The following is a 27265-nucleotide window of genomic DNA, read 5'->3' as shown; positions in this document are numbered from 1 at the left end:
GGGTAATTTCACCATACAATTAACCAGGGGGGGGGGGGATTTCACCGTACAATTCACTGGGGGGGGGGGGGTTTCACCGTACAATTCACCGGGGGTGGGGGTGATTTCACCATACAATTCACCGAGGGGGGGGTGATTTCACCATACAGTTCACCGAGGGGGGGGTGATTTCACCATACAATTCACCGAGGGGGGGGGGTGATTTCACCATACAATTCACCGGGGGGGGGGGTTGATTTCACCATACAATTCACCGGGGGGGGGGGGTGATTTCACCATACAATTCACCGGGGGGGGTTGATTTCACCATACAATTCACCGGGGGGGGGGGGGTATTTCACCATACAATTCACCGGGGGGGGGGAGGGGTGATTTGACCGTACAATTCACTGGGGGGGGGGGCATTTCACCGTACAATTCACCGGGGGGGGGGGGGAGGGGTGATTTCACCATACAATTCACTGGGGGGGGGGGCATTTCACCGTACAATTCACCGGGGGGGGGGGAGGGGTGATTTCACCATACAATTCACCGGGGAGGGGGGGGGATTTCACCATACAGTTCACCAAGGCTGGGGCAGTCACACCTGGGGCCAGCGACACTGGGGAACAGATGGGTGACGTGGATTTTCCTGGATATTTCAGGAGAGTTGTAACACGCAGCTCTGTACAGTAAACTTCATTGAAGGTTAGTGGGCAGCACGGTGAGGGTGATTCGCGTGGTGCTGCCATTCTGCCCATCACAGGCGGGCGGCTTGGTTCCAGCTCTCAGTAGATCGCTTCGTCCATGTTATCATCGCTGTCGCCCCCAAACTCTTCACCGTTATCAAAGTACGACATGACATAATCCGTCTCCTGCACAAGCAGAAAGCCCGCAGAAACATTACACAGCACAAGCAGCAAGTGGGCGGGGGGGGGAGAGAGGGAAGAAGAGGGGGGGAGGAGAGAGGGGGGAGGGACGAGGGGGGAGGGACGAGAGGGGAGGGGCGAGAGGGGAGGGGCGAGAGGGGAGTGAGAGGGGGGACGAGAGAGGGGGGAGGAGAGTGGAGGAGGGAGGAGGAGAGAGGGGGCAAGCGAGGTGGGCGAGAGAGGGGGGGAGAGGGGTTGAGAGGGGGGGAGAGAGGGGGCGAGAAAGGGGGGGGTAGAGAGGGAGGAGGGACGAGAGGGTGGGGCGAGAGGGGAGGGGCGAGAGGGGAGTGAGAGGGGGTCGAGAGAGGGTGGGAGAGAGGGAGGAGGGACGAGAGGGGAGGGGCGAGGGGGAGGGGCGAGAGGGGAGTGAGAGGGGTGACGAGAGAGGGGGGGAGGAGAGTGGAGGAGGGAGGAGAGAGGGGGCAAGCGAGGTGGGCGAGAGAGGGGGGGAGAGAGGGGGAGAGAGAGGGGGCAAGAGAGGGGGGGGAGAGAGGGGGGGAGAGGGGTCAAGAGGGGGGGGGAGAGGGGGCGAGAGAGGGGGGGGGAGAGAGGTGAGAGAGGGTGGGAGAGAGGGGGGTGAGGGGGGGAAGAGAGGGGGGCCAGAGAGGGGGGTGAGAGAGGGGGTGCGAAAGAGAGGGAATGTAGCTGTGGTAGGGGACAGTATAGTCAGAGGGATTGATACTGTTCTCTGCAGCCATGGCTGGGAGTTCCAAAGGATGTGTTGCCTGCTCCGGTGCCAGGGTTAAAGTGCCTCGCGGCTGGAGAAGAACTTGGCGTGGGAAGGGGATGATCCAATTGTCATGGTCCATGTAGGAACCAACGACATCGGCAGAAATAGGAATGAGGTTCTGCTGAAAGAGTTTGAGGAGTTAGGGTCCAAATTAAACAGCAGAACCTCAAAAGTATCAATCTCTGGGACGGGCTCCACTTGAACCGGGCTGGGACCAGTGTCCTGGCGAATCGAATAACTCGGGCAGTAGACAGGGCTTTAAACTAATGAAGGGGGGGGGGGAGCGAGTGGAATAAATTTAAAAGCAGCAAGAGAAATGTCAAGGCTCTAGAGCAGAGCAGAGTTTGAGGTAAAACTAAGCACACTGGGTCAGGAAGGGACCGAGAGAGTAACAAAGGTCAGGGGGCATCAGTGACTAAGGAGACATCAGGGAAGTATCGTGAAAAGTCAAAGCTAAAGGCACTAAATCTGAATGCATGAAGCATTCGCAACAAAATAGATGAATTAAAAGCGCAGATAGAATTTAACAGATTTGATCTCATAGCCATTTCGGAGAAGTGGCTGCAAAGTGACCAAGATTGGGAACTAAATATTCCCAGCACACTGAACTTTTAGAAGAGACAGGCAACATGGAAACGGAGGGGTAGCCCTGATAAAGGATGGGATAAAGACAGCAGAGAGAAAGGAACCTGGATCAGAAAATCAAGAAGTAGAATCAGTCTGGGTGGAGCTAAGAAACAGCAAGGGACAGGAAACATTGGTGGGATTTGTTTATAGGCCCCCAAACAGTAGTGGTAATGTAGGGTACAGTATCAATCAGGAAATCAGAGGTGCATGTAACAAAGGTAATACAGGAATCATGGGGGGGGTCTTTAATCTGCATATAGACTGGGTAAACCAAACTTGCAATAATAGTGTGGAGGACGAGTTGATGGAATGTATACAAGGTGGTTTTCTAGATCAGTATGTTGAGGAACCAATTGGGGAACAGGCTATTTTAGATCTAGTATTGTGCAATGAGAAAGGGTTAATGAATAAACTTGTACTAAAGGGGCCTTTAGGGAAGAGTGATCATAATATGATAGAATTTTATATTGAGTTTGAAAATGATTTAGTTAAGTTCGAAACTAGGGTCTTAAATCTAAACAAAGCAAACTACGTAGGTATGAGGGGCGAGTTGGCTAAGGGAGATTGGGACACATTAAAAGGTACGACGGTAGACACGCAATGGCTAGCATTTAAAGTATTATTACATAATTTACAATAAATATACATTCCTTTAAGGCACAAAAACCCCACAGGAAACGTGGTCCAACCGTGGCAAACAAGAGAAGTTAAAGATAGTATTAGATCAAAGGAAGAGACTTATAATGTTGCCAAAAAGAGCAGGAAGCCCGAGGTTTGGGAGGATTTTAGAATTTAGCAAAGGAGCACCAAGAAATTGATAAGGAAAGAGAAAAAAGAATATGAGAGTAAATTAGCGAGAGACAGAAAAACATATTGTGAATGTTTCTATCGGTATGCAAATGGGAAGAGATTAGTGAAAGTAAATGTGGGCCCATTTGAGGCAGAGACAGGAGAAATTATAATGGCCAGGAAGGAAATGGCAGGGATATTAAACAAATACTGTGCATCTGCCTTCACGGTACAAGACACAAAAAACATTCTGGAAACAACAGGGAACCAAGGGTCTCGAGGCAATGAGGAACTGAAATCAGTATAAGTAAAGACTTTCCCTGAGGCCCCTCACCACCTGATTGCTGCCCAGAAACACTGCCAAGGTTCTGCAAATAACACTGGTGAAAATTTCCGCAATAAAGGTAAGATATACCGCCCGGCGAGAAAATGGATCTTGCACCAGGATTCTCGGCGGTTTCTCAGTGGTTAAAAGCTGAAACTGAGGAAAAACGGGCGGCTCTTACCGGAATGGATGGTAAGTATTTAAAATTTAGTCCGAGGCTGCGGTTGGGCCTAGGGAGGGGGGAAAACTAAAAAAGATATATTTTTTCACCTAAAAAACAGTTATAAAACACTCTCAAGACGGTTTTGAAGGTAGTCACCATTTTAGAATTTTAAAAATAATAAAAAATCCTCTAACTTACCTTTCTTTGCAGGATGCGCACCTCCCGGCCTGTTTTCCTGGGCGGTGTGCACGGGCTCCCGTTGAGGCCAAACTTGGAGCCTGGGGATGTTCTCGGCGGGACAACGTGGGGGGGGGGGGGGGGGTCTGCTCCCCGTCGGCCTTTTCAAAATGTGGGCGGAGGTCTTTCAAAAATAACGGGGCGAACTGTCGCCGTGCGGTTACTCATCGAAAAACAGCTCCATCGCCGAGAAAACCGACTAAAATGAAGGTGAAAGTCTGCCCCATAGTACTGGAGAAATTAATAGAAGTGGCGACAATTCCTGCTTTTTAAGAAAGGAGGAAGGAAAAAAGAGAAACTTGCCCGAATCAGTAGTAGGTAAAACGCTGGATTCTATTATAGGGACTGGTAACAGGACACTTAGGTTGAGTAGGTTGGGCCTCTACTCATTGCAATTCAGAAGAATGAGAGGTGATCTTATCGAAATGTATCAGATTATGAGGGGGTTTGACAAGGTGGATGCAGAGAGGATGTTTCCACTGATGGGGGAGACTAGAACTAGGGGGCATGGTCTTAGAATAAGGGGCCGCCCATTTAAAACTGAGATGAGGAGGAAATCTGTGGAATTCGCTGCCTCAGAGAGCTGTGGAAGCCGGGACATTGAATAAATTTAAGACAGAGATAGACAGTTTCTTAACCTTTAAAGGAATAAGGGGAGCAGGCAGGGAAGTGGAGCTGAGTCCATGATCAGATCAGCCATGATCGTTTTAAATGGCGGAGCAGGCTCGAGGGGCCGTATAGCCTACTCCTGCTCCTATTTCTGATGTTATTACATAAAAATAGGGCTCATGGGATTGGGGGTAAGATATTGGCATGGATTGAGCACTGCTAATGGACAGAAAACAGAGAGTAGGAATTAACAGGACGTTTTCGGGTTGGCAGGGCTGTAACTAGTGGGGTGCCGCAGGGTTCAGTGCTGGGGCCCCAGCTATTTACAATCTATATTAATGAGTTAGATGAAGGGACTGAGTGTAACATATCCAAGTTTGCTGATGATACAAAGTTAGGTGGGTCAGTAAGCTGTGAAGAAGATGCAGAGAGGCTGCAGAGAGAAATAGGCCGGGTTACTGAGTGGGCAAGAGCATGGCAAATGGAATATAATGTGGGCAAGTGTGAAGTTGTCCACTTTGGTAGAAAAAATAGAAAAGCAGAGTATTTTTTAAATGGTGAGATTGGGAAATGTTGGTGTTCAGAGGGACCTGGGTGTCCTTGTACACCAATCACTGAAAGTTAACCTGCAGGTACAGCAAACAGTTAGAGCAAATGGTATGCTGGCCTTTATTACAGGAGGATTTGAGTATAAGAGTAAAGGTGTCTTACTACAATTATATCGGGCCCTGGTGAGACCACACCTGGAGTATTGTGTGCAGTTTATACTTGCCTTAGAGGGAGTGCAGAAAAGGTGCACTAGCCTCATTTCCAGGATGGGGGGATTGCCCTACGAGGAGAGATTGAGTAGATCGGGTCGATATTCCCGAGAGTTTAGAAGAATGAGAGGTGATCTCATTGAAACATAAAATTATTCTTTAGAGGCTTGACAGGGTTAATGCTAGGAAAATGTTTCCCCCGAGCTGGGGAGTCTATAACCAGGGGTCACAGTCTCAGGATCAGAGGTCGGCCATTTGGGACTGAGTTGAGGAGAAATCAGCTCATCTGCTGCTGAAGCCCTCATTTGTTATCTCTAGACTTGGCTATTCCAGCGCACTCCCACATTCTACCCTACGTAAACTAGAGGTGATCCAAAACTCGGCTGCCCCGTGTGCTAACTCGCACCGAGTCCCGCTCACCCATCACCCCCTGTGCTCACTGCCCCGTGTGCTAACTCGCACCGAGTCCCGCTCACCCATCACCCCCTGTGCTCACTGCCCCGTGTCCTTACTCGCACCGAGTCCCACTCACCCATCACCCCCTGTGCTCGCTGCCCCGTGTCCTAACTCGCACCCAGTCCCACTCACCCATCACCCCCTGTGCTCACTGCCCCGTGTGCTAACTCGCACCGAGTCCCGCTCACCCATCACCACCCCCTGTGCTCACTGCCCCGTGTCCTAACTCGCACCGAGTCCCGCTCACCCATCACCCCCTGTGCTCACTGCCCCGTGTGCTAACTCGCACCGAGTCCCACTCACCCATCACCTCCTGTGCTCGCTGCCCCATGTCCTAACTCGCACCGAGTCCCGCTCACCCATCACCTCCTGTGCTCGCTGCCCCATGTCCTAACTCGCACTGAGTCCTGCTCACCCATCATCCACTGTGCTCGCTGCCCCATGTCCTAACTCGCACTGAGTCCTGCTCACCCATCATCCACTGTGCTCGCTGCCCCCGTGTCCTAACTCGCACCGAGTCCCGCTCACCCATCACCCCCTGTGCTCGCTGCCCCCGTGTCCTAACTCGCACCGAGTCCCGCTCACCCATCACCCCCTGTGCTCGCTGACCTACATTGGCTTCCGGTTAAGCAACGCCTCGATTTCAAAATTCTTATCCTTGTTTTCAAATCCCTCCATGGCCCTCGCCCCCTCCCTATCTCTGTAATCTCCGTCAGCCCTACAACCAGACCCCCCCCCCCCCCACCGAGATGTCTGCACTCCTCTATTTCTGCCCTGATTTTAATCGCTCAACCATTGGTGGCTGTGCCTTGTTACCTTGACCCCAAGCTCTGGAACTCCCTCCTTAAACCTCTCCGCCTCTCTACCTCTCTCTCCTTCTTCAAGACGCTCCTTAAAACCTACCTCTTTGACCAAGCTTTTGTGGTCACCTGCTCCAATTTCTCCTCATGTGGCTCGGTGTCAAATTTTAACACTCCTGTGAACCGCCTTGTGACGTTTCACTACGTGGAAGGCGCTATATAAATCTAAGTTGTTGTTGTTGTTAATATGTTGTCACTCAAAGGGTGGTGACTCTTTGGAATTCTCTGCCACAGACAGCTGTGGATGTTCAGTCGTTGAGTATATTCAAAACAGAGGTCGATATATTTTGCGGAATTAAGGAATATGGGGATAGTTCGGGAAGGTGGAGATCAGCCATGATCTTATTGAATGGCGGAGCAGGCCCGAAGGCCGACTCCTGCCCCTGTTTCTTATGTTCCAACATGATTTCAGGAAGGGAGCTGACGCTCATGCACCTGATGGGGGTCCTTCCTCGAGGTGACACATCGGATGGATGGGGTTCACATGGACTTTCAGAAAGTCTTTGACAGGGTCCCACACAGGAGGCAATTGGAGAAGATGAAGAGGGGGAATGGGCAGCAAATTGGTTGCAAGGACAGAAACAGAGAGCAGGAGTTGAGGGCAGTTTCTCAGAGGGCCGGAGGCAGGCTCTAGTATCGCACACGCTTCTGGTCTGGGATGACCTCTGTTCATTCTGCGATTGGCAAAAGAACCAGATGCAACAGAGGAAACATTTTTTTTACACGCCGATCTGGACCGCGTTGCCCGACCGGTCGGTGGAGGCAGTTTCAATGGTATTGAAGTGGGGGAATCCACAGGGGTACGGGGAAAGAGGGAGAAGTGCGACGTTCAATGAGCTGGCACAGGCTGAACGGTCTGCTTCTGTGCTGTATCATTCTCTGATGGGCCCAGCAAATGAGGGCCCGGGGCAGGTCCAGGATTAAGCAGTCACAGACGGAAACATGGGCCTGAGAATACTGTGGGGAAATTTAAGGTCATGCTGTTTCAGTCCTGGACCTGACCACCTTGAACTGAAAAGTTAGGGGAGGCTTGCTTGCCCGTGAAGTTAAGCGACTGACCTCTTCAAATTCCTCCTCGTCATACTCCTCTTCATTGTCCTTCTCCTCCTCCTCTTTCTCCTGCTCACCCTCCTCTTCCGAGCTGTGTGCTTCCTCCTTCTTCTCCAAAGTCTAGGAATAATTTCCCGAATTAACAAAATGGCTGCAAATCGCACCCTTTCCCTGCTTTACCGGGAGTACCGATACACCCTCACCAACTCCCTGCTTTACCGGGAGCGCCGATACACCCTCACCCACTCCCTGCTTTACCGGGAGCGCCGATACACCCTCACCCACTCCCTGCTTTACCAGGAGTGCCGATACACCCTCACCCACTCCCTGCTTTACCAGGAGTGCCGATACACCCTCACCCACTCCCTGCTTTACCGGGAGTGCCGATACACCCTCACCCACTCCCTGCTTTACCGGGAGCGCCGATACACCCTCACCCACTCCCTGCTTTACCGGGAGTGCCGATACACCCTCACCCACTCCCTGCTTTACCAGGAGTGCCGATACACCCTCACCCACTCCCTGCTTTACCAGGAGTGCCGATACACCCTCACCCACTCCCTCCTTTACCGGGAGTGCCGATACACCCTCACCCACTCCCTCCTTTACCGGGAGCACCGATACACCCTCACCACCCACTCCCTGTTTACCGGCAGTGCTGATACACCCTCACCCACGCCCTGTTTACCGGGAGTGCCGATACACCCTCACCACCCACGCCCTGTTTACCGGGAGTGCCGATACACCCTCACCCACTCCCTCCTTTACCGGGAGCGCCGATACACCCTCACCACCCACGCCCTGTTTATCAGGAGTGCCGATACACCCTCACCACCCACGCCCTGTTTATCAGGAGTGCCGATACACCCTCACCCACGCCCTGTTTACCGGGAGTGCCGATACACCCTTACCACCCACTCCGTTTACCGGCACAGTGCCGATACACCCTCACCACCCACGCCCTGTTTACCGGCACAGTGCCGATACACCCTCGCCACCCACGCCCTGCTTTACCTCCAGTTTTTTGATGATTTCTTCTTTCTCCACACTTGTCCTTGGTATTATTTTCCGGCCGATGGCCGGGACTTCTGCAAGTACAGAACGTGGGTTAGAAAACGGCAGCCGGCACAGACTGTTAACAGCAAAGCGGGTGAGACAAACTGGATTGAGTTCTTGCATGAAGTCATGGACAGTGTTGATGAGGGCAGTGCAGTTGATGTTGAGTATGCGGGCTTTCAAAAGGCGTTGGACAAACTGCCGCGTAATAGGCGTGTCAGCAAAATGAAAGCCGGTGGGTTTAATGGGGCAGTGGCTGTGTGGATACAATGTTGGCTAAGGGACAGGAAGCAGTGAGTGGCGAGGAACAGTTGTTGATCAGACTAGAGGAAGTGTGCCGTGTTCCCAGCACATTCCTCTCCCAATCCCAGGCATGCTCTGTAAACCCCAAGTCCCTCTCTGTTCCTTCCGTGCTCATTCTGGCTACCGCTGCAACGTGAGCTTATTAATTCTGTCCCTTTTTGTTCCTCGTGACCCCTCCTCTCCGGTCTCCTCCCACCGTTATCTACTTTGGCAGAAATAATAGAAAAGCAAATTATAATTTAAATGGAGAAAGATTGCAAAGTGCCGCAGTACAGCCGGACCTGGGGGTACTTGTGCATGAACCACAAAAAGTTAGTCTGCAGGTACAGCAAGTGGTCAGGAAGGCCAATGGAATGTTGGCCTTTATTGCAAGGGGGATGGAGTATAAAAGCAGAGAAGTCCTGCTCCAACTGTACAGGGTATTGGTGAGGCCACACCTGGAGTACTGCGTGCAGTTTTGGTTTCCGTATTTAAGGAAGGATATACTTGCTTTGGAGGCTGTTCAGAGAAGGTTCACTCGGTTGATTCCGGGATCAGGGGGTTGACTTATGAGAAAAGGTTGAGGAGGTTGGGCCTCTACTCATTGGAGTTCAGAAGAATGAGAGGTGACCTTATCGAAACGTATCAGATTATGAGGGGGTTTGACAAGGTGGATGCAGAGAGGATGTTTCCACTGATGGGGGAGACTAGAACTAGGGGGCATGGTCTTAGAATAAGGGGCCGCCCATTTAAAACTGAGATGAGGAGGAATTTCTTCTCTCAGAGGGTTGTAAATCTGTGGAATTCTCTGCCCCAGAGAGCTGTGGAGGCTGGGTCATTGAATATATTTAAGGCGGAGATAAGACAGATTTTTGAGCGATAAGGGAGTGAAGGGTTATGGGGAGCAGGCAGAGAAGTGGAGCTGAGTCCATGATCAGATCAGTCATGATCGTATTGAATGGCGGAGCAGGTTCGAGGGGCCGAATGGCCGACTCCTGCTCCTATTTCTTATGTTCCTCCCCTTCCTGTTACCCAGTCAGGCCCCCCCACTCCCCTCTCAGGTACTTAGACCCCCTCGATCTGTATTCCAACCCACCGCCATTCCTCAACCTATCTACTCTACTGCCGCCATCCCAGGCTTGACTCCCTCTTGGATAAGCCCACAGCTTCCCACTGCCTCGTCTGAAGGGCCCATCGAGGCACCCATCACCACCTCGGTGACTGTCCCAACCTCCCCTCTCAGCCACCCAGCTCGCCTGCCGGGGACTTATCTCCCCAACCTCATTCCCGTCTCACTCACCCTTCCCAGCGCTGACTCTGTGGACTCTGTCAGCAGACCAGCTATCACCGCCCCTCTCAGCATCTCCCTCCACAATGTCCGTTCACTTATGAACAAGGCCCTTGCCATCCAGGAGCGTGCATACAATTGTATAGAACTATACAATATACGGCACAGAAGCAGGCCATTGGGCCCCACCGCTCCGTGCCGGGGTTTATGCTCTATACCAGCCTCCCACCCCTCTCCATCCCCACATCCTTCTATTCCCTTCCTCCTCATGTGTTTATCCAGCCTCCCCTTAAATCCATCGATACTATTCGCCTCAACCCCTCCCTGCGGCAGCGAGTTCCACATTCTCACCGCTCTCTGGGTAAAGAGATGGAAACTTGGTTGAGGGGTGATGACACACTCGACCAGCTCCGCTGGACAGGGCCACATTGTCCGCATGCCCGACACGAGACTCCCAAAGCAAGCGCTCTACTCGGAACTCCGACTCGGCAAGCGAGCCAAAGGTGGGCAGAGGAAATGTTACAGGGACCACCCTCAAAGCCTCCCTGATAAAGTGCAACATCCCCACCGACACCTGGGAATCCCTGGCCCAAAGATCAGTCCGCCCTAAGTGGAGGAAGTGCATCCGGGAGGGTGCTGAGCACCTCGAGTCTCGTCGCCGAGAGCGTGCAGAAACCAAGCGCAGGCAGCGGAAGGAGCGTGCGGCAAACCAGTCCCACCCTCCCCTTCCCTCAACCACTGTCTGTCCCACCTGTGACAGGGACTGTGGTTCTCGTATTGGACTGTTCAGCCACCTGAGAACTCACTGTTAGAGTGGAAGCAAGTCTTCCTCGATTCCGAGGGACTGCCTCTGAGGATGACCTTCCCGACATGCCGGGCCCGAAGTGCTGCAATGGCAGTGTGGATCGTGTCACCAAATCACACCTTGGTCTCTCCCTTGCTCCTCATTTTATCCTCCTTTAAGCATCGAAACATAGAAAATAGGTGCAGGAGTAGGCCATTCGGCCCTTCGAGCCTGCACCACCATTCTGTCTGATCATTCCCTCAGTACCCCATTCCTGCTTTCTCTCCATACCCCCCGATCCCTTTAGCCGTAAGGGCCACATCTAACTCCCTTTTGAATAGATCTAACGATTGGCCTCAACAACTCTCTGTGGTAGAGACTTCCACAGGTTCACAATTCTCTGAGTGAAGAAGTTTCTCCTCATCTCGGTCCTAAATGGCTTACCCCTTATCCTTAGACTGTGACCCCTGGTTCTGGACTTCCCCAACATCGGGAACATTCTTCCTGCATCTCACCTGTCCAATCCCGTCAGAATTTTATATGTTTCTATGAGATCCCCTCTCATTCTTCTAAATTCCAGTGAATATAAGCGGAGTTGATCCAGTCTTTCTTCATATGTCAGTCCTGCCATCCCGGGAATCAGTCTGGTGAACCTTCGCTGCACTCCCTCAATAGCAAGAATGTCCTTCCTCAGATTAGGAGACCAAAACTGTACACAATATTCAAGGTGTGGTCTCACCAAGGCCCTGTACAACTGCAGTAAGACCTCCCTGCTCCTATACTCAAATCCTCTCGCTATGAAGGCCAACATGCCATTTGCTGCCTTCACCACCTGCTGTACCTGCATGCACACACCTCACCTCACCTTCTTGCACCTCTCTCGCCTCTCCTTTAAAATTCCCGTTCTCTAGCGCCTACCAGGTACCATGCCAAGTTTCTCGCACAGGAACGTAAGAAATAGAAGCAGGAGTCGGCCATTCGGCCCCTCGAGCCTGCTCCGCCATTCAATAAGATCACAGCTGATTTCAACCTCAACTCCACTTCCCCTCCCGATCCCCATATCCCTTCTCCTGCGGCCCATAAATCTATCGATCTCTCTCGAATATACTGAGCATCCACATCCCCCTGGGGTCGAGAATTCCAAAGATTCACCACCCTCACTGAGCTATATTCACTGCTTTCCTCCCTCAGGCTCTGCAGAGCAACTTCTGAATAGTGACAGATTAGGAAAAGGGGAGGTGCAACGAGACCTGGGTGTCATGGGACATCAGTCATTGAAAGTGGGCATGCAGGTACAGCAGGTGGTGAAGAAACAAATGGTATGTTGGCCTTCATAGCGAGGGGATTTGAGTATAGGAGCAGGGAGGTCTTACTGCAGTTGTACAGGGCCTTGGTGAGACCACACCTGGAATATTGTTTTAGTCTCCTAATCTGAGGAAGGACATTCTTGCTATTGAGGAAGTGCAGCGAAGGTTCACCAGACTGATTCCCAGGATGGCAGGACTGATATATGAAGAAAGACTGGATCGACTAGGCTTATATTCACTGGAATTTAGAAGAATGAGAGGGGATCTCATAGAAACATATAAAATTCTGACAGGATTGGACAGGTTAGATGCAGGAAGAATGTTCCCGATGTTGGGGAAGTCCAGAACCAGGGGTCAGAAAGGGGTAAGCCATTTAGGACCAAGATGAGGAGAAACTTCTTCACTCAGAGAATTGTGAACCTGTGGAATTCTCTACCACAGAAAGTTGTTGATGCCAGTTTGTTAGATATATTCAAAAGGGAGTTAGGTGTGGCCCTTACGGCTAAAGGAATCAAGGGGTAGGGAGAGAAAGCAGGAATGGGGTACTGAGGGAATGATCAGCCATGATCTTATTGAATGGTGGTGCAGGCTCGAAGGTCCGAATGGCCGACTCCTGCACCTATTTTCTATGTTTCTCCTCCTCGGTGATCTCAACCTTCATCTCAATCCATCGCGCTCTCCCTGCTCTGAGTTCACTACTCTCCAACACACATCCCCCACTGCGCATAGCCAGCTAGACCAGGGGTGTCAAACATACGGCCCATGGGCCGGACCCGTCCCCCCCCCAAGTCCCTTCCTCTGGCCCGTCACGTGGTTTAATTTTTGCGTAAGGAGTCACTAAGGTGTCAGACCCAGTCTCCCACAGGTCGGGGCCTCCCCGCTGCTCTGGGGCCTCCGCTCACCGCTCCTTTTATGGCCTGCACCTGCGAGCGACCATCAGCAGCAGGTCGGAGCCAAAAAAGGAGCAGCGTGGTGGCCACTCCAGGGAGCAGCGTGGTGGCCACTCCAGGGAGCAGCGTGGTGGCCACTCCAGGGAGCAGCACGAGCTGGTGCAGGAGGGCGACGGCAGCGAAGAGTGACGGCACCAAGGTCCAGGTCGGTGATTGGAGCGCGGGCAGGTAGAGCAGGAGCGGCGAGGTCGGGGCGAGGGAGCGGCGAGAGATTGTAGAGGGACGTGAGTTCGGGGCCCGGGGGCAGCATGGGCCCAGCCCACACTGTGCGATATGTGCGCGCACTCGGTCCGTGCAGCAGAGCTGTCTCCAGTCGTCCTGGTTAACCCTTGCCCCTGGACCAAGACCTCGCTCGGTCAAGCCCGTGTGGTGGCTGGTGTGCAACGGTCACCCCACGTTAAAACAATCCACCCACAGGCACCTTCCACCCTTCAGGATGTAGTTCGGGTTCTTCATTGAAACACCTGTGAACTCGTCCTTTGTTGGCGTGGAAACAAGTTATCCTCGCTTCGAGAGACCACCCATGGTGATGACACCCTGTCTGTCAAGAAAATGTGGGTGAAGCAAAAAGGACATTTGTCTTCAGCATATTCCAACCTACATATTCCTGTACCTCCTTTCCTTTGTCCAAAGTGCATTTTTTCCCTTTCGTAAAAGGCACATGCTGAACACATTTTGCAGTATTATTTCCATCACCTTTGATCGAAACCTACAATATCTTTCTTCAATCAGTTTATTATTATTTGCCTGTGGAAACGTTTCTGTTCTCATTACAAGTACCGTCATTAGTACATAAATCAACCACATTGAACAAAACTGCCTCCGCAGTGTTGGCATTTACTCTGGATTCGGAGAACCTGCCATGTTTTTGCACACATTGAATGTATTTGGATTGCAGTGGGAACACTGTCTGCGTTTCAGATTTCCGAATTTTAAGAGTTGAACTGGTTCTGTGTTTTTTCAAGCTGCTTAACTGAAATCCTTCCTTAAACTAACACAGCTGAAATAGGCAAGGTGCGGAACCATACTTGGCACTCAACGGCACTTATCCAAATGGCCTGCTTTTAAGATAAACTTTTAAGGCTTTTCAAGTCTTTTGCTTTCAAAAGGAAATGATAACAGAGACGCAGATTTACAACAGCTGGTAAACTGTTTCATACCATATTTGGCCGAGGGATTTGAGGATTCAGTGACATCAGCTTTCAGGATTCTATGGGATGTGTATATATTGGGTTTTCTGTAAGAGCTATTTTATTTCTTTTGTTATTTCCCACTTATTTGCGGTGTTTAAGAACGTTAGTGGGACATACTTTTCCCCCCAGATTTTTTCTCCCTAAATTGGCCTGGGTGTTTATCTGGTTTTTGCCTCTCCCAGGAGATCCCATGGCTCCGGTTGGGGTGGAGTGTAGAATGTTTCAGTGTAAGGGGTGTCGCAGTTGTGTGGGGCGGACTGGTTGGGCTGGGTGCCCTTTGCTTTCCGTCATTGTTCGTGGGTTTATATGTAACCTTCAGGGCTGTTGACCGAGGGCCGTGCGGCTCTTTGTCGGCCGGCGCGGACACAATGAGCCGGAATGGCCTCCTTCTGCCCAGTAAATTTCTATGTTTCTATACGGGTGGTGTCTGGTCATCCCAGATGAGAGGCAATATCATCATCAGTGGATCCACTGACCGAACGTTGAAAGTATGGAATTCAGATTCTGGCGAATGTATTCACACGATATATGGTCATCCCTCCACACTATGTGCTGCAATCACCTCAATGAAAAGCGATAGGATTATGCCCCCACTTACTGAAATTACAATATTCCAAATTGTATTAATAAGTAAACTTGCAATCAGGAGGATATTTCACGAACAAATGGCTTATAATTTGAAGCAAATTAGCTTGATCAGCTCCGCTGGGCAGGGCCACATTGTTCGCATGCCAGACAGGAGACTCCCAAAGCAAGCGCTCTACTTGGAACTCCTTCACGGCAAATGAGCCAAAGGTGGGCAGAGGAAACGTTACAGGGACACCCTCAAATCCACCCTGATAAAGTGCATCATCCCCACTGACACCTGGGAGTCCCTGGCCAAAGACCAGTCCGCCCTAAGTGGAGGAAGTGCATCCGGGAGGGCGCTGAGCACCTCGAGTCTCGTCGCCGAGAGCGTGCAGAAACCAAGCGCAGGCAGCGGAAGGAGCGTGCGGCAAACCAGTCCCACCCTCCCCTTCCCTCAACCACTGTCTGTCCCACCTGTGACAGGGACCGTGGCTCCCGTATTGGACTGTTCAGCCACCTAAGGACTCACTTTTAGAGTGGGAGCAAGTCTTCCTCGACTCCGAGGAACTGCCTATGATGATGAATTTGAAGCAAACTAACGTTGATCTCTATCTGGTTAACTTGCTCTGTTGTACCCCGAATTCCATGGCCCTTGTTTAACATTACAGAGTTGGGAGTGGGTCTCGAGATGCTACTCCTCATGTCTGGGACATTGAAACAGGGCAGTGTTTGCACGTGTTGATGGGTCACGCTGCAGCAGTGCGGTATGTACAATACGATGGACGAAGAGTTGTTAGTGGGGCATATGATTTCATGGTTAAGGTGTGGGACCCGGGAAGAGAAACCTGTGTGGCCCCCGGGAAGTGCATTTGAAGTCAAACCGTCCCGTTATGCGATTGAGTTTGAGTTTGAGACTCTTGATCCAGACCCAATCACCGCTGCCCCCGGGCAGTGATCGCCACGGGTTATGGACCTGCGACAACTGAAGTAGATCATCCTCACAAAGGCGAGTCAAACCAGCTGTACTTTCATAGCTAAAGCCCACCTGGGGGAGGGGTGGGGGGGTACTGGTGATGGGCAGGAATGGCTCTGAGAGTGGGAGGGGGACCTGGGGGAGTGGGGGAGGGGCCCTGGGGAGTGGGGGGCTCCCTGGAGAGTGGGAGGGGTCCGTGGGGGGTGAGAGGAGGCCCCAGGGTATGGGATGGGGGCCATGGGGAATGGGGGAGGGGCCCTGGAGAGTGGGAGGGGTCCGTGGGGAGTGAGAGGAGGCCCCAGGGAATGGGATGGGGGCCATGGGGAATGGGGGAGGGGCCCTGGAGAGTGGGAGGGGTCCGTGGGGAGTGAGAGGAGGCCCCAGGGAATGGGATGGGGGCCATGGGGAATGGGCCCTGGAGAGTGGGAGGGGTCCGTGGGGAGTGAGAGGAGGCCCCAGGGAATGGGATGGGGGCCATGGGGAATGGGGGAGGGGCCCTGGAGAGTGGGAGGGGTCCGTGGGGAGTGAGAGGAGGCCCCAAGGAATGGGATGAGGGCCATGGGGAATGGGGGAGGGGCCCTGGGGAGAGGGAGGGGGCCCCGGGGAGTAGGAGGGGCGCCCTGGGGGATGGGAGGGGGAGCTATGGGGAGGGGGAGGCCCTGGGGAGTGGGGGGGGGGCCTAGGGAGTGGGCCTGGGGATTGGGAGGGTGGGGGCCCTGGGTAGTGGGGGGGGGGGGGGGTGTCCTGGGGAGTGGGAGTGGGAGAGGGAGGCCCCGGGGAGTGGGAGGGGCCCCGGCGAGTGGGGGGGGGGGGGGGGCTCGGGGAGAGGGAGATATACAGTGGGGGATAAGGCAGTTCCTTTGCGGCCTGTAAGACCACCTAATGCCTGGACCCGCCATACTCACTGTCTTTGGCCAACTTTCGTATCCGGATCTTCAGTTCCCGTGGTAACCGTCGCCAGTCTGAAACGGCAGAGATTGATTGGCTGGGAGGTGCAGTGGGACGGCCCCGAGCTTGTGACAGCCACAAACGTCCGGTGGCGAGACACCGCCCCCAAGGGCAGAGCACACACAGTACATAAGAGTCCGAGCATTTACACAGGGCTCCCTCACATACCTCCGAAACCTTCAAAGTGATCCACATCCACTTGCTTTCACGCGCAGTAACTGTCCTTATCCAAGCAAAGGGGCCAGCCATTCTGCACACAGCAAGATCCCAGTAACAGATGAATGAGCAGTTCGTCGGGTTTCGGTGACGCTGGTTTGCGCGCACCGCACGACACAGTACACGCTCACCTGCGAGTCACAAGGTCGTGGGTTCCAGTCCCGCTCCAGACATCGAGCACCTCATTCAGGCCGACACTCCCAGAGCAGTACTGAGGGAGCACCGCACTGTCGGAGGGGCAGTACTGAGGGAGCTCCGCACTGTCGGAGGGGCAGTACTGAGGGAGCGCCGCACTGTCGGAGGGGCAGTACTGAGGGAGCTCCGCACTGTCGGAGGGGCAGTACTGAGGGAGCGCCGCACTGTCGGAGGGGCAGTACTGAGGGAGCACCGCACTGTCGGAGGGGCAGTACTGAGGGAGCTCCGCACTGTCGGAGGGGCAGTACTGAGGGAGTGCCGCACTGTCGGAGGGGCGGTACTGAGGGAGCTCCGCACTGTCGGAGGGACAGTACTGAGGGATCGCCGCACTGTCGGAGGTGCATTACTGAGGGAGCTCCGCACTGTCGGAGGGGCGGTACTGAGGGAGCGCTGCACTGTCGGAGGGGCATTACTGAAGGAGCTCCGCACTGTCGGAGGGGCGGTACTGAGGGAGCGCTGCACTGTCGGAGGGGCAGTACTGAGGGAGCGCCGCACTGTCGGAGGGGCAGTACTGAGGGAGCACTGTACTGTGCTGTCGGAGGGGCAGTACTGAGGGAGTGCCGCACTGTCGGAGGGGCAGTACTGAGGGAGTGCTGCACTGTCGGAGGGGCGGTACTGAGGGAGCGCCGCACTGTCGGAGGGGCAGTACTGGGGGAATGCCGCACTGTCGGAGGTGCCGTCTTTCGGATGAGACGCTAAACCTCACTGCTCTCCTGTCTGCCCCCTCAGGTGGATGTAAAAGATCCCGGGGCCACTATTGGAAGAGCAGGGGGAGTTCTCCCCGGTGTCCTGGGGCCAATATTTATCCCTCAACCAACATCACTAAAACAGATGATCTGGGTCATTATCACATTGCTGTGTGTAGGAGCTTGCTGTGCACAAATTGGCTGCCGCGTTTCCCACATTACAACAGTGACTACACTCCAAAAGTACTTCATTGGCTGCAAAACGCTTTGGGACATCCAGTGGTCGTGAACGGCGCTATACAAATGCAGGTCTTTCTTTCCTTTATCCGGACTCACAAAGACTTCCACTTCTACAGAACTGAGAGGTATGTCCCAAGCTGTTCACTGAGAGCGCAGGAACAGACAGACACTGAGCTAAAGGAGGTAATGGAGCAGTGACTGAAAGCTGGGCCAAAGACGCGAGATGTAAAGGAGAGGTGGCGGGGTTCAGGCTGGGAATTCCGCAGTGTGGGGACAAGGGGCCAATGGTGGGGTGATGGGGGTGTAAGTTGTAGCAACAGAAAGTTCAGGGGAGTTGTTGTAGGGCTGGAGGAGGTTACACAAATACATCATTTCTGATCAATGTGCAGTTCTTTCCATTCATCTCGGTGCCCAATTTCATTCAACTTTGACAGACCATTACCTCTGAAAGGGAACAGGAAAGGAGACAACAACATCTTGCATTTATATAGCACCTTTATCTCCTAAAATGTCCCAAGGCACTTCACAGTGGCGATTATCAGACAAAATTTGACACCGAGCCACATAAGGAGATATTAGGGCAGATGACCAAAGGCTGGGTCAAAGAGTTAGGGTTAGAGAGTCTTAAAGGAGGAGGGAGGGGGCGGGGGTGGGGGAGGTTTAGGGAGGGAGTTCCAGAGCTTGGGGCCCAGGCAGCTGAAGGCACGGCCACCGATGGTGGAGCGATGGAAATCAGCGATGCTCAGGAGGGCGGAATTAGAGGAGCGCAGAGATCTTGGGGGGTTGTGGGGTTGGAGGAGATTACAGAGATAGGGAGGGGTGTAGGGGCTGGAGGAGGTTACAGAGATAGGGAGGGGTGTAGGGGCTGGAGGAGGTTACAGAGATAGGGAGGGGTGTAGGGGCTGGAGGAGGTTACAGAGATAGGGAGGGGTGTAGGGGCTGGAGGAGGTTACAGAGATAGGGAGGGGTGTAGGGGCTGGAGGAGGTTACAGAGATAGGGAGGGGTGTAGGGTCTGGAGGGATTTGTAAACAAGGACGAGAATTTTGAAATCGAGGCGTTGCCGGACCGGGAGCCAATGTCGGTCAGCGAGTACAGGGGGTGATGGGTGAGTGGGACTCGGTGCGAGTTAGGACATGGGGCAGTGAGCACAGGGGGTGATGGGTGAGTGGGACTCGGTGCGAGTTAGGACACGGGGGCAGCGAGCACAGGGGGTGATGGGTGAGCGGGACTCGGTGCGAGTTAGGACACGGGGCAGCGAGCACAGGGGGTGATGGTTGAGCGGGACTGGGTGTGAGTTAGGACACGGGGCAGCGAGCACAGGGGGTGATGGGTGAGCGGGACTGGGTGCGAGTTAGGGCACGGGGGCAGTGAGCACAGCGGGTGATGGGTGAGTGGGACTGGGTGCGAGTTAGGACACGGGCAGTGAGCACAGGGGGTGATGGGTGAGTGGGACTTGGTGCGAGTTAGGACACGGGGGCAGCGAGCACAGTGGGTGATGGGTGAGCGGGACTCGGTGCGAGTTAGAACACGGGGCAGTGAGCACAGCGGGTGATGGGTGAGAGGGACTCGGTGCGAGTTAGGACACGGGGCTGTGAGCACAGGGGGTGATGGGTGAGCGGGACTCGGTGCGAGTTAGGACACGGGGGCAGCGAGCACAGTGGGTGATGGGTGAGCGTTACTCGGTGCGAGTTAGAACACGGGGCAGTGAGCACAGAGGGTGATGGGTGAGCGGGACTGGGTGCGAGTTAGGACACGGGACAGTGAGCACAGGGGGTGATGGGTGAGCGGGACTCGGTGCGAATTAGGACACGGGGCAGTGAGCACAGGGGGTGATGGGTGAGCGGGACTGGGTGCGAGTTAGGACACAGGGCAGTGAGCACAGGGGGTGATGGGTGAGCGGGACTCGGTGCGAGTTAGGACACGGGGGCAGTGAGCACAGGGGGTGATGAGTGAGCGGGACACGGGGCAGCGAGCACAGGGGGTGATGGGTGAGCGGGACTCGGTGCGAGTTAGGACACAGGCTGCCGAGTTTCGGATGAGCTGAAGTTTACGCATCGTGCGTGGTAGGAAGCCGGCCAGGAGAGCGTGGGAATAGTCGCGTCTAGTGGCAACAAAAGGGTGGGTGAGGGTTTCGGCAGCAGGTAAGGAGAGGCAGGGGCAGAGACGGGTGATGGCACGGAGACGTGGTCAGAAGGTCAGCTCAGGGTCAAGCAGGGACGCCGAGCTTGCGAATAGTCTGGTTCAGCTTCAGACAGCGGCCAGGGCGCGGGATGGCAGCAGTGGCTGGGGAACAGAGTTTGTGGAGGGGACCGAAGACGATGGTTTTGGTCTTGCCAATATTTCGGTGGAGGAAATCTCGGCTTCAATGCCGCCCTGCAGATGAAGAGACACAGGGAGCTCACGCAAGCTCAGGCTGTAGGTGAAATAAAGAGAGGATAAAAGCTGTCTCACCCACCGGGGTTCCACTCAATGGTGTTGTCGGTCGGCCCAGAGGACTGGTACTTATCAGAGTAACGTGCAATATCTGTGGAGACAACAAGACATCAGAACGGTTTGCAACAGCTGAGACATCTGGCCCTCTGATCACCGCATGTGGAACTAAAGTGACCGTCGCAGCCCTCAGTGTGAACAGCATGCTTTCCCCAGCAGCTCATGTACTGCTTTACTGGTAATGTTAATAGCTGCCACACATTGTCCTGCCGAGCGAGTGACACAGGGCATAATACTGCGACAATAACCACCTGGTGGGAAGGTGACTGATCCAGCAGTGTCTGCGGGGTGCTGAGTGATTCGACAAGTAGGGTTCGAGAACCAGGATCTAGACGGAAACTCCCAACTCACCGCCGACCGAAATCACCACGGAGTGAAATCACACAAACGCACGCTCTCATGCACTCACTAACACACACGCACACAAAGTACACACACTAACGCAAACGCACTCTCTCACACACTAACACATACACACACAAAGCACACTCTCTCATGTACACTCACTTACACATACACACACACACAAACACTCTTGCACTCACTAACACACACACACACACACACAAAGGCGCACTCTCTCATGTACACTCACTTACACATACACACACACAAACACTCTTGCACTCTCTCACACACTAACACATACACACACACACAAAGCACGTTCTCTCATGTACACTCACTTACACATACACACACACACAAACACTCTTGCACTCACTAACACACACACACACACACACAAAGGCGCACTCTCTCATGTACACTCACTTACACATACACACACACACACAAACACTCTTGCACTCACTAACACACACACACAAAGGCGCACTCTCTCATGCATACTCACTAACATCCAACTTGAACGAAACCCTAGCAATTGGGGATCTGAGCTGTGAGTCCTCCCCAAGTGTTAGTCCTCCTCTTGCCTTTCTGGGGAGCAGGTCACCGAGTTGCAAATCAGCCTTCAAACCCCCACAAGGTGCCATTTAGTGATGTTGAGGCCAAGGGCCACTCACTGGAGAGCGTGGAGCGCGGGACACACACCGAACGCCCGTGTACCTTTCTTAGGTGCTGCAGGTTTGACGTAGTAAGGCAGACTCCTCATGGCTCCCCGCAGCTCCTGCTTCAACGCCAGCATATACTCGGCCTCCTCGCCTGACTGCAGGGGCACCGCCTTGAACTCCAGGGCCTGAGGCAGAGAGAAACAGCACTGAGCTGGGCTAAAGACTACACCCCCCCCATCTCTCCCAGAATGTCCCCTGACCCTCGGAGGCAGCACACGACCCGGGGCACAGGCCACCCAAGCCCCCCTCAGACCCCGTCAGCTGCCAGTCTATTCTCACACTCTCTCTGCCCCTCGTATTTCCTTTCTCAGTTCTACTTTGCACATAGCCTCCTGTTTAATGTTAATCTCTACATCTTTAGTCATCCAGGGAGCTCCTTCCTTTCTCCCTCATGGGACTGTGTCTACTCTGTGCCCAAACTATCTCCTCTTTGAAGTCCCATTCTTCAATTACTGATAGCCTACAGTTTTCAGCCATGGCTCAGTGGGCAGTAAACTCTCCTCTGAGTCAGCAGGTTGTGGGTTCAAGTCCCGCTCCAGGAACTTGAGCACATAAATCTAGGCTGACACTCCAGTGCAGTGCTGAGGGAGTGCCGCACTGTCGGAGGGGCAGTACTGAGGGAGTGCCGCACTGTCGGAGGGGCGGTACTGAGGGAGCGTCGCACTGTCGGAGGGGCAGTACTGAGGGAGCGCCGCACTGTCGGAGGGGCAGTACTGAGGGAGTGCTGCACTGTCGGAGGGGAAGTACTGAGGGAGTGCTGCACTGTCGGAGGGGCAGTACTGAGGGAGCACCGCACTGTCGGAGGGGCAGTACTGAGGGAGCGCCGCACTGTCGGAGGGGCAGTACTGAGGGAGTGCTGCACTGTCGGAGGGGAAGTACTGAGGGAGTGCTGCACTGTCGGAGGGGCAGTACTGAGGGAGCGCCGCACTGTCGGAGGGGCGGTACTGAGGGAGCGCCGCACTGTCAGAGATGCCGTCTTTCGAATGAGACATTAAAGGCCTCGTCTGCCCTCTCAGGTGGATGTAAAAGATCCCGGGGCCACTATTGGAAGAAGAGTAGGGGGAGTTCTCCCCGGTGTCCTGGGCCCAATATTTATCCCTCAACCAACATCACTAAAACAGATAATCTGGGTCATTATCACATTGCTGTGTGTGGGAGCTTGCTGTGCACAAATTGGCCGCGATTCCCACATTACAACAGTGATTACACTCCAAAAGTACTTCAATGACTGTAAAACCCTTTGAGCCGTCCGGTGGTCGGGAAAGGTGCTATATAAATATAACTCTTTCGTTCTCAATCCACCCATGTCAGATCCTTCACCAACTCACCGCCAAGTGAATCATTTCACGTTTGGTTTTACCTTGCCCTTTACTCTAAACCTAATATTGTGATCACAAGTGTGAGGATATCCACTTTGGATCTAAGAAAGATGGATCAGAGGATTGTCTAAATGGTGAGAAGCTGGGAACTGTGGAGGAGCAGAGATTCAGGGGGCCCAGTACGGCGATCACTAAAAGCTCGTGGACAGGGAGAAAAATCGTTAAAGGCCTTTCTCGCGACGGCTGGAATAGAGAGGGGAGGAAGGGATGCTGCAGTTGTACAGAGCTCTGGTCAGACCCCGTGGGGAGTAACTGCCCCTCGGGGAGGGTATATCAGTCCCGGAGGGGGAGCGGGGCAGATTACCCAGAATGGTACCCAGGGCTGAAAGGGTTAAATCCTGAGGACAGGCCGCACAGACTGGGCTCGTGTTCCCTCGAGTGTAGAAGATTGAAGGACGATCTGATCGAGGGTATAAGGGATATAGAATTGTAGCTGGCAAAGAGCAGACAGATAGGTGGTCATAACACAACGCTGAAGGTGGTGAAGTAATCAGTATAAGGAGGGTCTGAGGAATAATTGCCTATGTATGTAACACTTGCTTATGTCGGTAGAGCACACTTATAGCGCATTAAAACTGTATGGTTAACCTTAACAAAACTGCCAAAGGCAGTGGTTACAATTTTGATTCGAAGTCTCTGAGGAACAGATAAGAAAGCCAGTATTTTGGGAACAGTTACTTCAGGCGTCATACAGACTGTGGCAAAGTGCAAATCATGGAACAACACAATTAACATATGATGGGAGATGTACCACTCAGAGCCAGTCTGATAAGTGACGACAAATCAATGTAACTCTGCTGATAGCAATAGGCCTATCGATGATTTTGTAGGAGGGCAGCTCCTCTCCAAAAACCTGTAGAAATTATACTCAAAACCTCTTGTATTTTGAAGGTTCCACGAGTGAACCTTCCCTTGCATTTGCTCGAAATAAAGTCGGCTAAATTGAAGGTTTTGTTTGTTTGATTCTGTGGTCGTTATACGGAGGGCGACGGGCGAGGTGTCGATTACCTATAGTCATCATCATCAGAGGCAGTCCCTCGGAGTCGAGGAAGACTTGCTTCCACTCCCAAAGTGAGTTCTCTGGTGGCTGAACAGTCCGATATGAGAGCCACAGACCTTGTCACAGGTGGGACAGACATTCGTCGAGGGAAGGGGTGGGTGGGACTGGTTTGCCGCGCGCTCCTTCCGCTGCCTGCGCCTGGCCTCTTCACGCCCTTTGCGTTGAGACTCGAAGAGCTCAGCGCCCTCCCGGATGGACTTTCTCCACCTCGGGCAGTCTTCGGCCAGGGACTCCCAGGTGTCAGTGGTGATGTCGCACTCTACCAGGGAGGCTTTGAGGGTGTCCTTGTAACGATTCCGCTGCCCACCTTTGGCTCGTTTACCACGACGGAGCTCCGCGTAAAGCATTTGCTTCGGGAGTCTCGTATCTGGCGTGCGAACTATGTGGCCTGCCCAGCGAAGCTGATCGAATGTGGTCAGTGCTTCAATACTGGGGATGTTGGCCTGGTCGAGGACTCCGAGGATCCGCAGGATCTTGCGGAGACATCGTTGGTGATGTCGTCCGCCCCGAGGGAGAGAAGTCTTCCTTTTACCCCAACAGAGGGCGTAGAGTTTCGGCTGTGGGGACAATCGGGAAACGGGCCCAAAAATGTGCCTGAAATTGCGCTGGTTAAGGTCAGGCTCCGAGTTTCCAGTAAAAGTGATTTGCAGAACCACCATCAGAAAACCTTCAATGAGCCAACGCTGGTGATCAGCGTAATAGAACACAACCGATTCCTTTTTTTTTCCATTCAGAGAAATCCTTGATGTATGAATGAGCGGTAACGCGGGGCAGTTTTGTGAATTCATCTGAAAATGCATTTATCAGCAAAATTCAGCATTTGGAACAAGGGTGTGCAGTCGTCTGCCTGTGAGTATGATTTCGAATCACTGAAAATGACTTTAAAAAATGTAGACTGAACCATTTCATAGTTTCATTGGTGTATACTAGTCACTTAAGGAAATTAAATATTTTTTGATATGACAAACGATTATAATGCGCCAACCAGCACCTGTACACCGACGAAAATCAGAGCAATTTGAAGAGCCTTACTGAACCAGAGCAATCGGCAGAATCTTGCAATTGTTATTGGCCAGCTTTGTCAGTGAGGGTCGATTCAAGCCGACTGAATCTTCAAACAGCGTACGAGATGCCGCAAAACACGAACACAAGTGGCTGTGGACGTAACTCACTTACCTGTAAAGTTCCCCGATCTTCTTCGCTGGTGAACGTAAGAAATAGGAGCAGGAGTCGGCCACTTGAGCCTGCTCCGCCATTCAATAAGATCATGGCGGATCAGCCGATTCCGCCTCGATTGCCTTGATAAAACGAACATACCTCAACCCCAAGGCGTTTAGAAGATTTGCTCGGGTAGATAGAGAGAGACTGTTTCCCCTGGTGGGGGGAAATCCAGAAGAAGGGGGCATCACCTTAAAATTAGTGCCCGGCCATTCGGGGTGATGCCAGGAAGCACTTCTTCACACAAAGGGCTGTGGGATTCTGGAACGCTCTCCCCCAAAAAGGGGGTAAGGGTACAATATGGCAGCGAACACTCATTCTGCTCTGGGAAGTGCTGCATGGTGAATTTGGTTGGGTGCCCCCTTGAACCTAGACCCCATGGCCTGTACAAATAGAGGGGTTACAATACAGATCAGCCATGATTCCAGTGAGGGGTGGCAGGGCGAGAGGCGAGGGGTGGGGGGGGGCGAGGGATGGCGGGGGAGGGGCGGGGACGAAGGGTTAATCGAGGGTCACTGTGGTTTGCCCCCTGCCCCCCCCCCCCCCCCCCGCCCCGGCGCAAGCTCTCACCGGATACAGCGGAGGTGGCTGCAGGGTGGGTGGGGGCAGCATCTCCCCTTTCCCGATCCCCACCACCTCCACGTTGAAGGTCATCTGTCCCCGGCCTCGCCCTCGGCCGCTCATTGTCGCCGGTTCCTCACTCCATCCTGGGACACGAGCGGCAGTGTTAGCGAGAGCAGACCACTGCGGCCAAACCAACCCTCACCCCGCCCCCCCCACCCCCGATCGCCCTTCCCCCCCCCCGATCGCCCTCCGGATCGATCGCACCCCCTCCCCCAATCGCCCCTCCCCCCCGATCGCACCCCCTCCCCCAATCGCCCTTCCCCCCCCCGATCGTACCCCCTCCCCCGATCGCCCCTCCCCCCATCGCCCCTCCCCCGATCTCCCCCTCCCCCGATCGCCCTCCGGATTGATCGCCCCCCCCCCCGATCGCACCCCCTCCCCCGATCTCCCCCTCCCCCGATCGCCCTCCGGATCGATCGCCCTTCCCCCCACCCCCCAATCGCCCTCCGGATCGATCGCCCTCCGGATCGATCGCCCTTCCCCCCCCCCCGCCGCCGATCGCACCCCCTCCCCCGATCGCCCTCCGGATCGATCGCCCTTCCCCCCCCGCCGATCGCCCTCCCTGCCCCGATCGCGTTCCGGATCGATCGCCCTCCCCCCCCTCCCCCGATCGCACCCCCTCCCCCAATCGCCCTCCGGATCGATCGCCCTCCCCCGATCGCACCCCCTCCCCCGATCGCCCTCCGGATCGATCGCCCTTCCCCCTCCCCCGATCGCCCTCCCTCCCCCGATCGCCCTCCCTGCCCCGATCACGCTCCGGATCGATCGCCCTCCCCCCCTCCCTCGATCGCATCCCCTCCCCCGATTGCTCCTCCCCCGATTGCCCTCCGGATCGATCGCCCCACCCCCTAATCGCCCCGCCCGCCCCCTCTCCCCTCTCCCCTCCCCCTATCTCCCCGTCAATTGCCTTCTCCTCCCTCTCCCCCCCCCGGGCTCCCGATCCTCGGGTCATGGCGCTGTGTGGGATCTTGCTGTGCGCTGCCTGCTTGCCCCTTTCCCACACTGCGGCGTCTGGCTCACACTGACCCTGGGCCCCGGCCCCCGGCCACACACCGCCCGGCCCGGCCCGCAAACTGCGCCTTGGGCCTAACGCGGGCCCCAGGCCTCGGCCTCCCGTACCTCAACTCGCCCCGCGACCCCGGCCCGCCAGCACAGGGGGCGGGGTCAGTGAGTGAGTGACAGGAGGAGGGCGGGGTCTCACTGAGCGTGACGATCGGGGGCGG

The 27265-nt window shown here is 54.2% G+C and overlaps 1 protein-coding gene across 2 annotated transcripts; it reads right to left on the bottom strand.

Moving 5' to 3' along the window:
* Positions 1 to 377: 377 nt before the first annotated feature.
* Positions 378 to 27265, bottom strand: polr3glb (RNA polymerase III subunit GL b). 2 transcript variants are annotated; one of them, XM_070868705.1, is made up of 8 exons: positions 27162 to 27265; positions 25989 to 26125; positions 21757 to 21886; positions 20654 to 20722; positions 16818 to 16874; positions 8527 to 8600; positions 7522 to 7632; positions 378 to 854 (listed from the first exon to the last, which is right to left on the bottom strand). In XM_070868705.1, the coding sequence occupies exons 2-8, from the start codon at positions 26100 to 26102 to the stop codon at positions 768 to 770; spliced, it is 642 nt and encodes a 213-aa protein (XP_070724806.1). In that variant the 5' UTR covers positions 26103 to 26125; positions 27162 to 27265; the 3' UTR covers positions 378 to 767. The 2 variants fall into 2 exon arrangements, with proteins under 2 accessions (XP_070724806.1, XP_070724807.1); XM_070868706.1 differs by lacking the exon at positions 27162 to 27265 and adding an exon at positions 27069 to 27145.

This window comes from Pristiophorus japonicus, chromosome 30 (assembly GCF_044704955.1).
Source record: "Pristiophorus japonicus isolate sPriJap1 chromosome 30, sPriJap1.hap1, whole genome shotgun sequence".
Classification (NCBI taxonomy): Eukaryota; Metazoa; Chordata; class Chondrichthyes; family Pristiophoridae; genus Pristiophorus; species Pristiophorus japonicus.
Note: the sequence above shows the minus strand (reverse complement) of the source record. Positions and strands in the feature narration are given on the sequence as shown.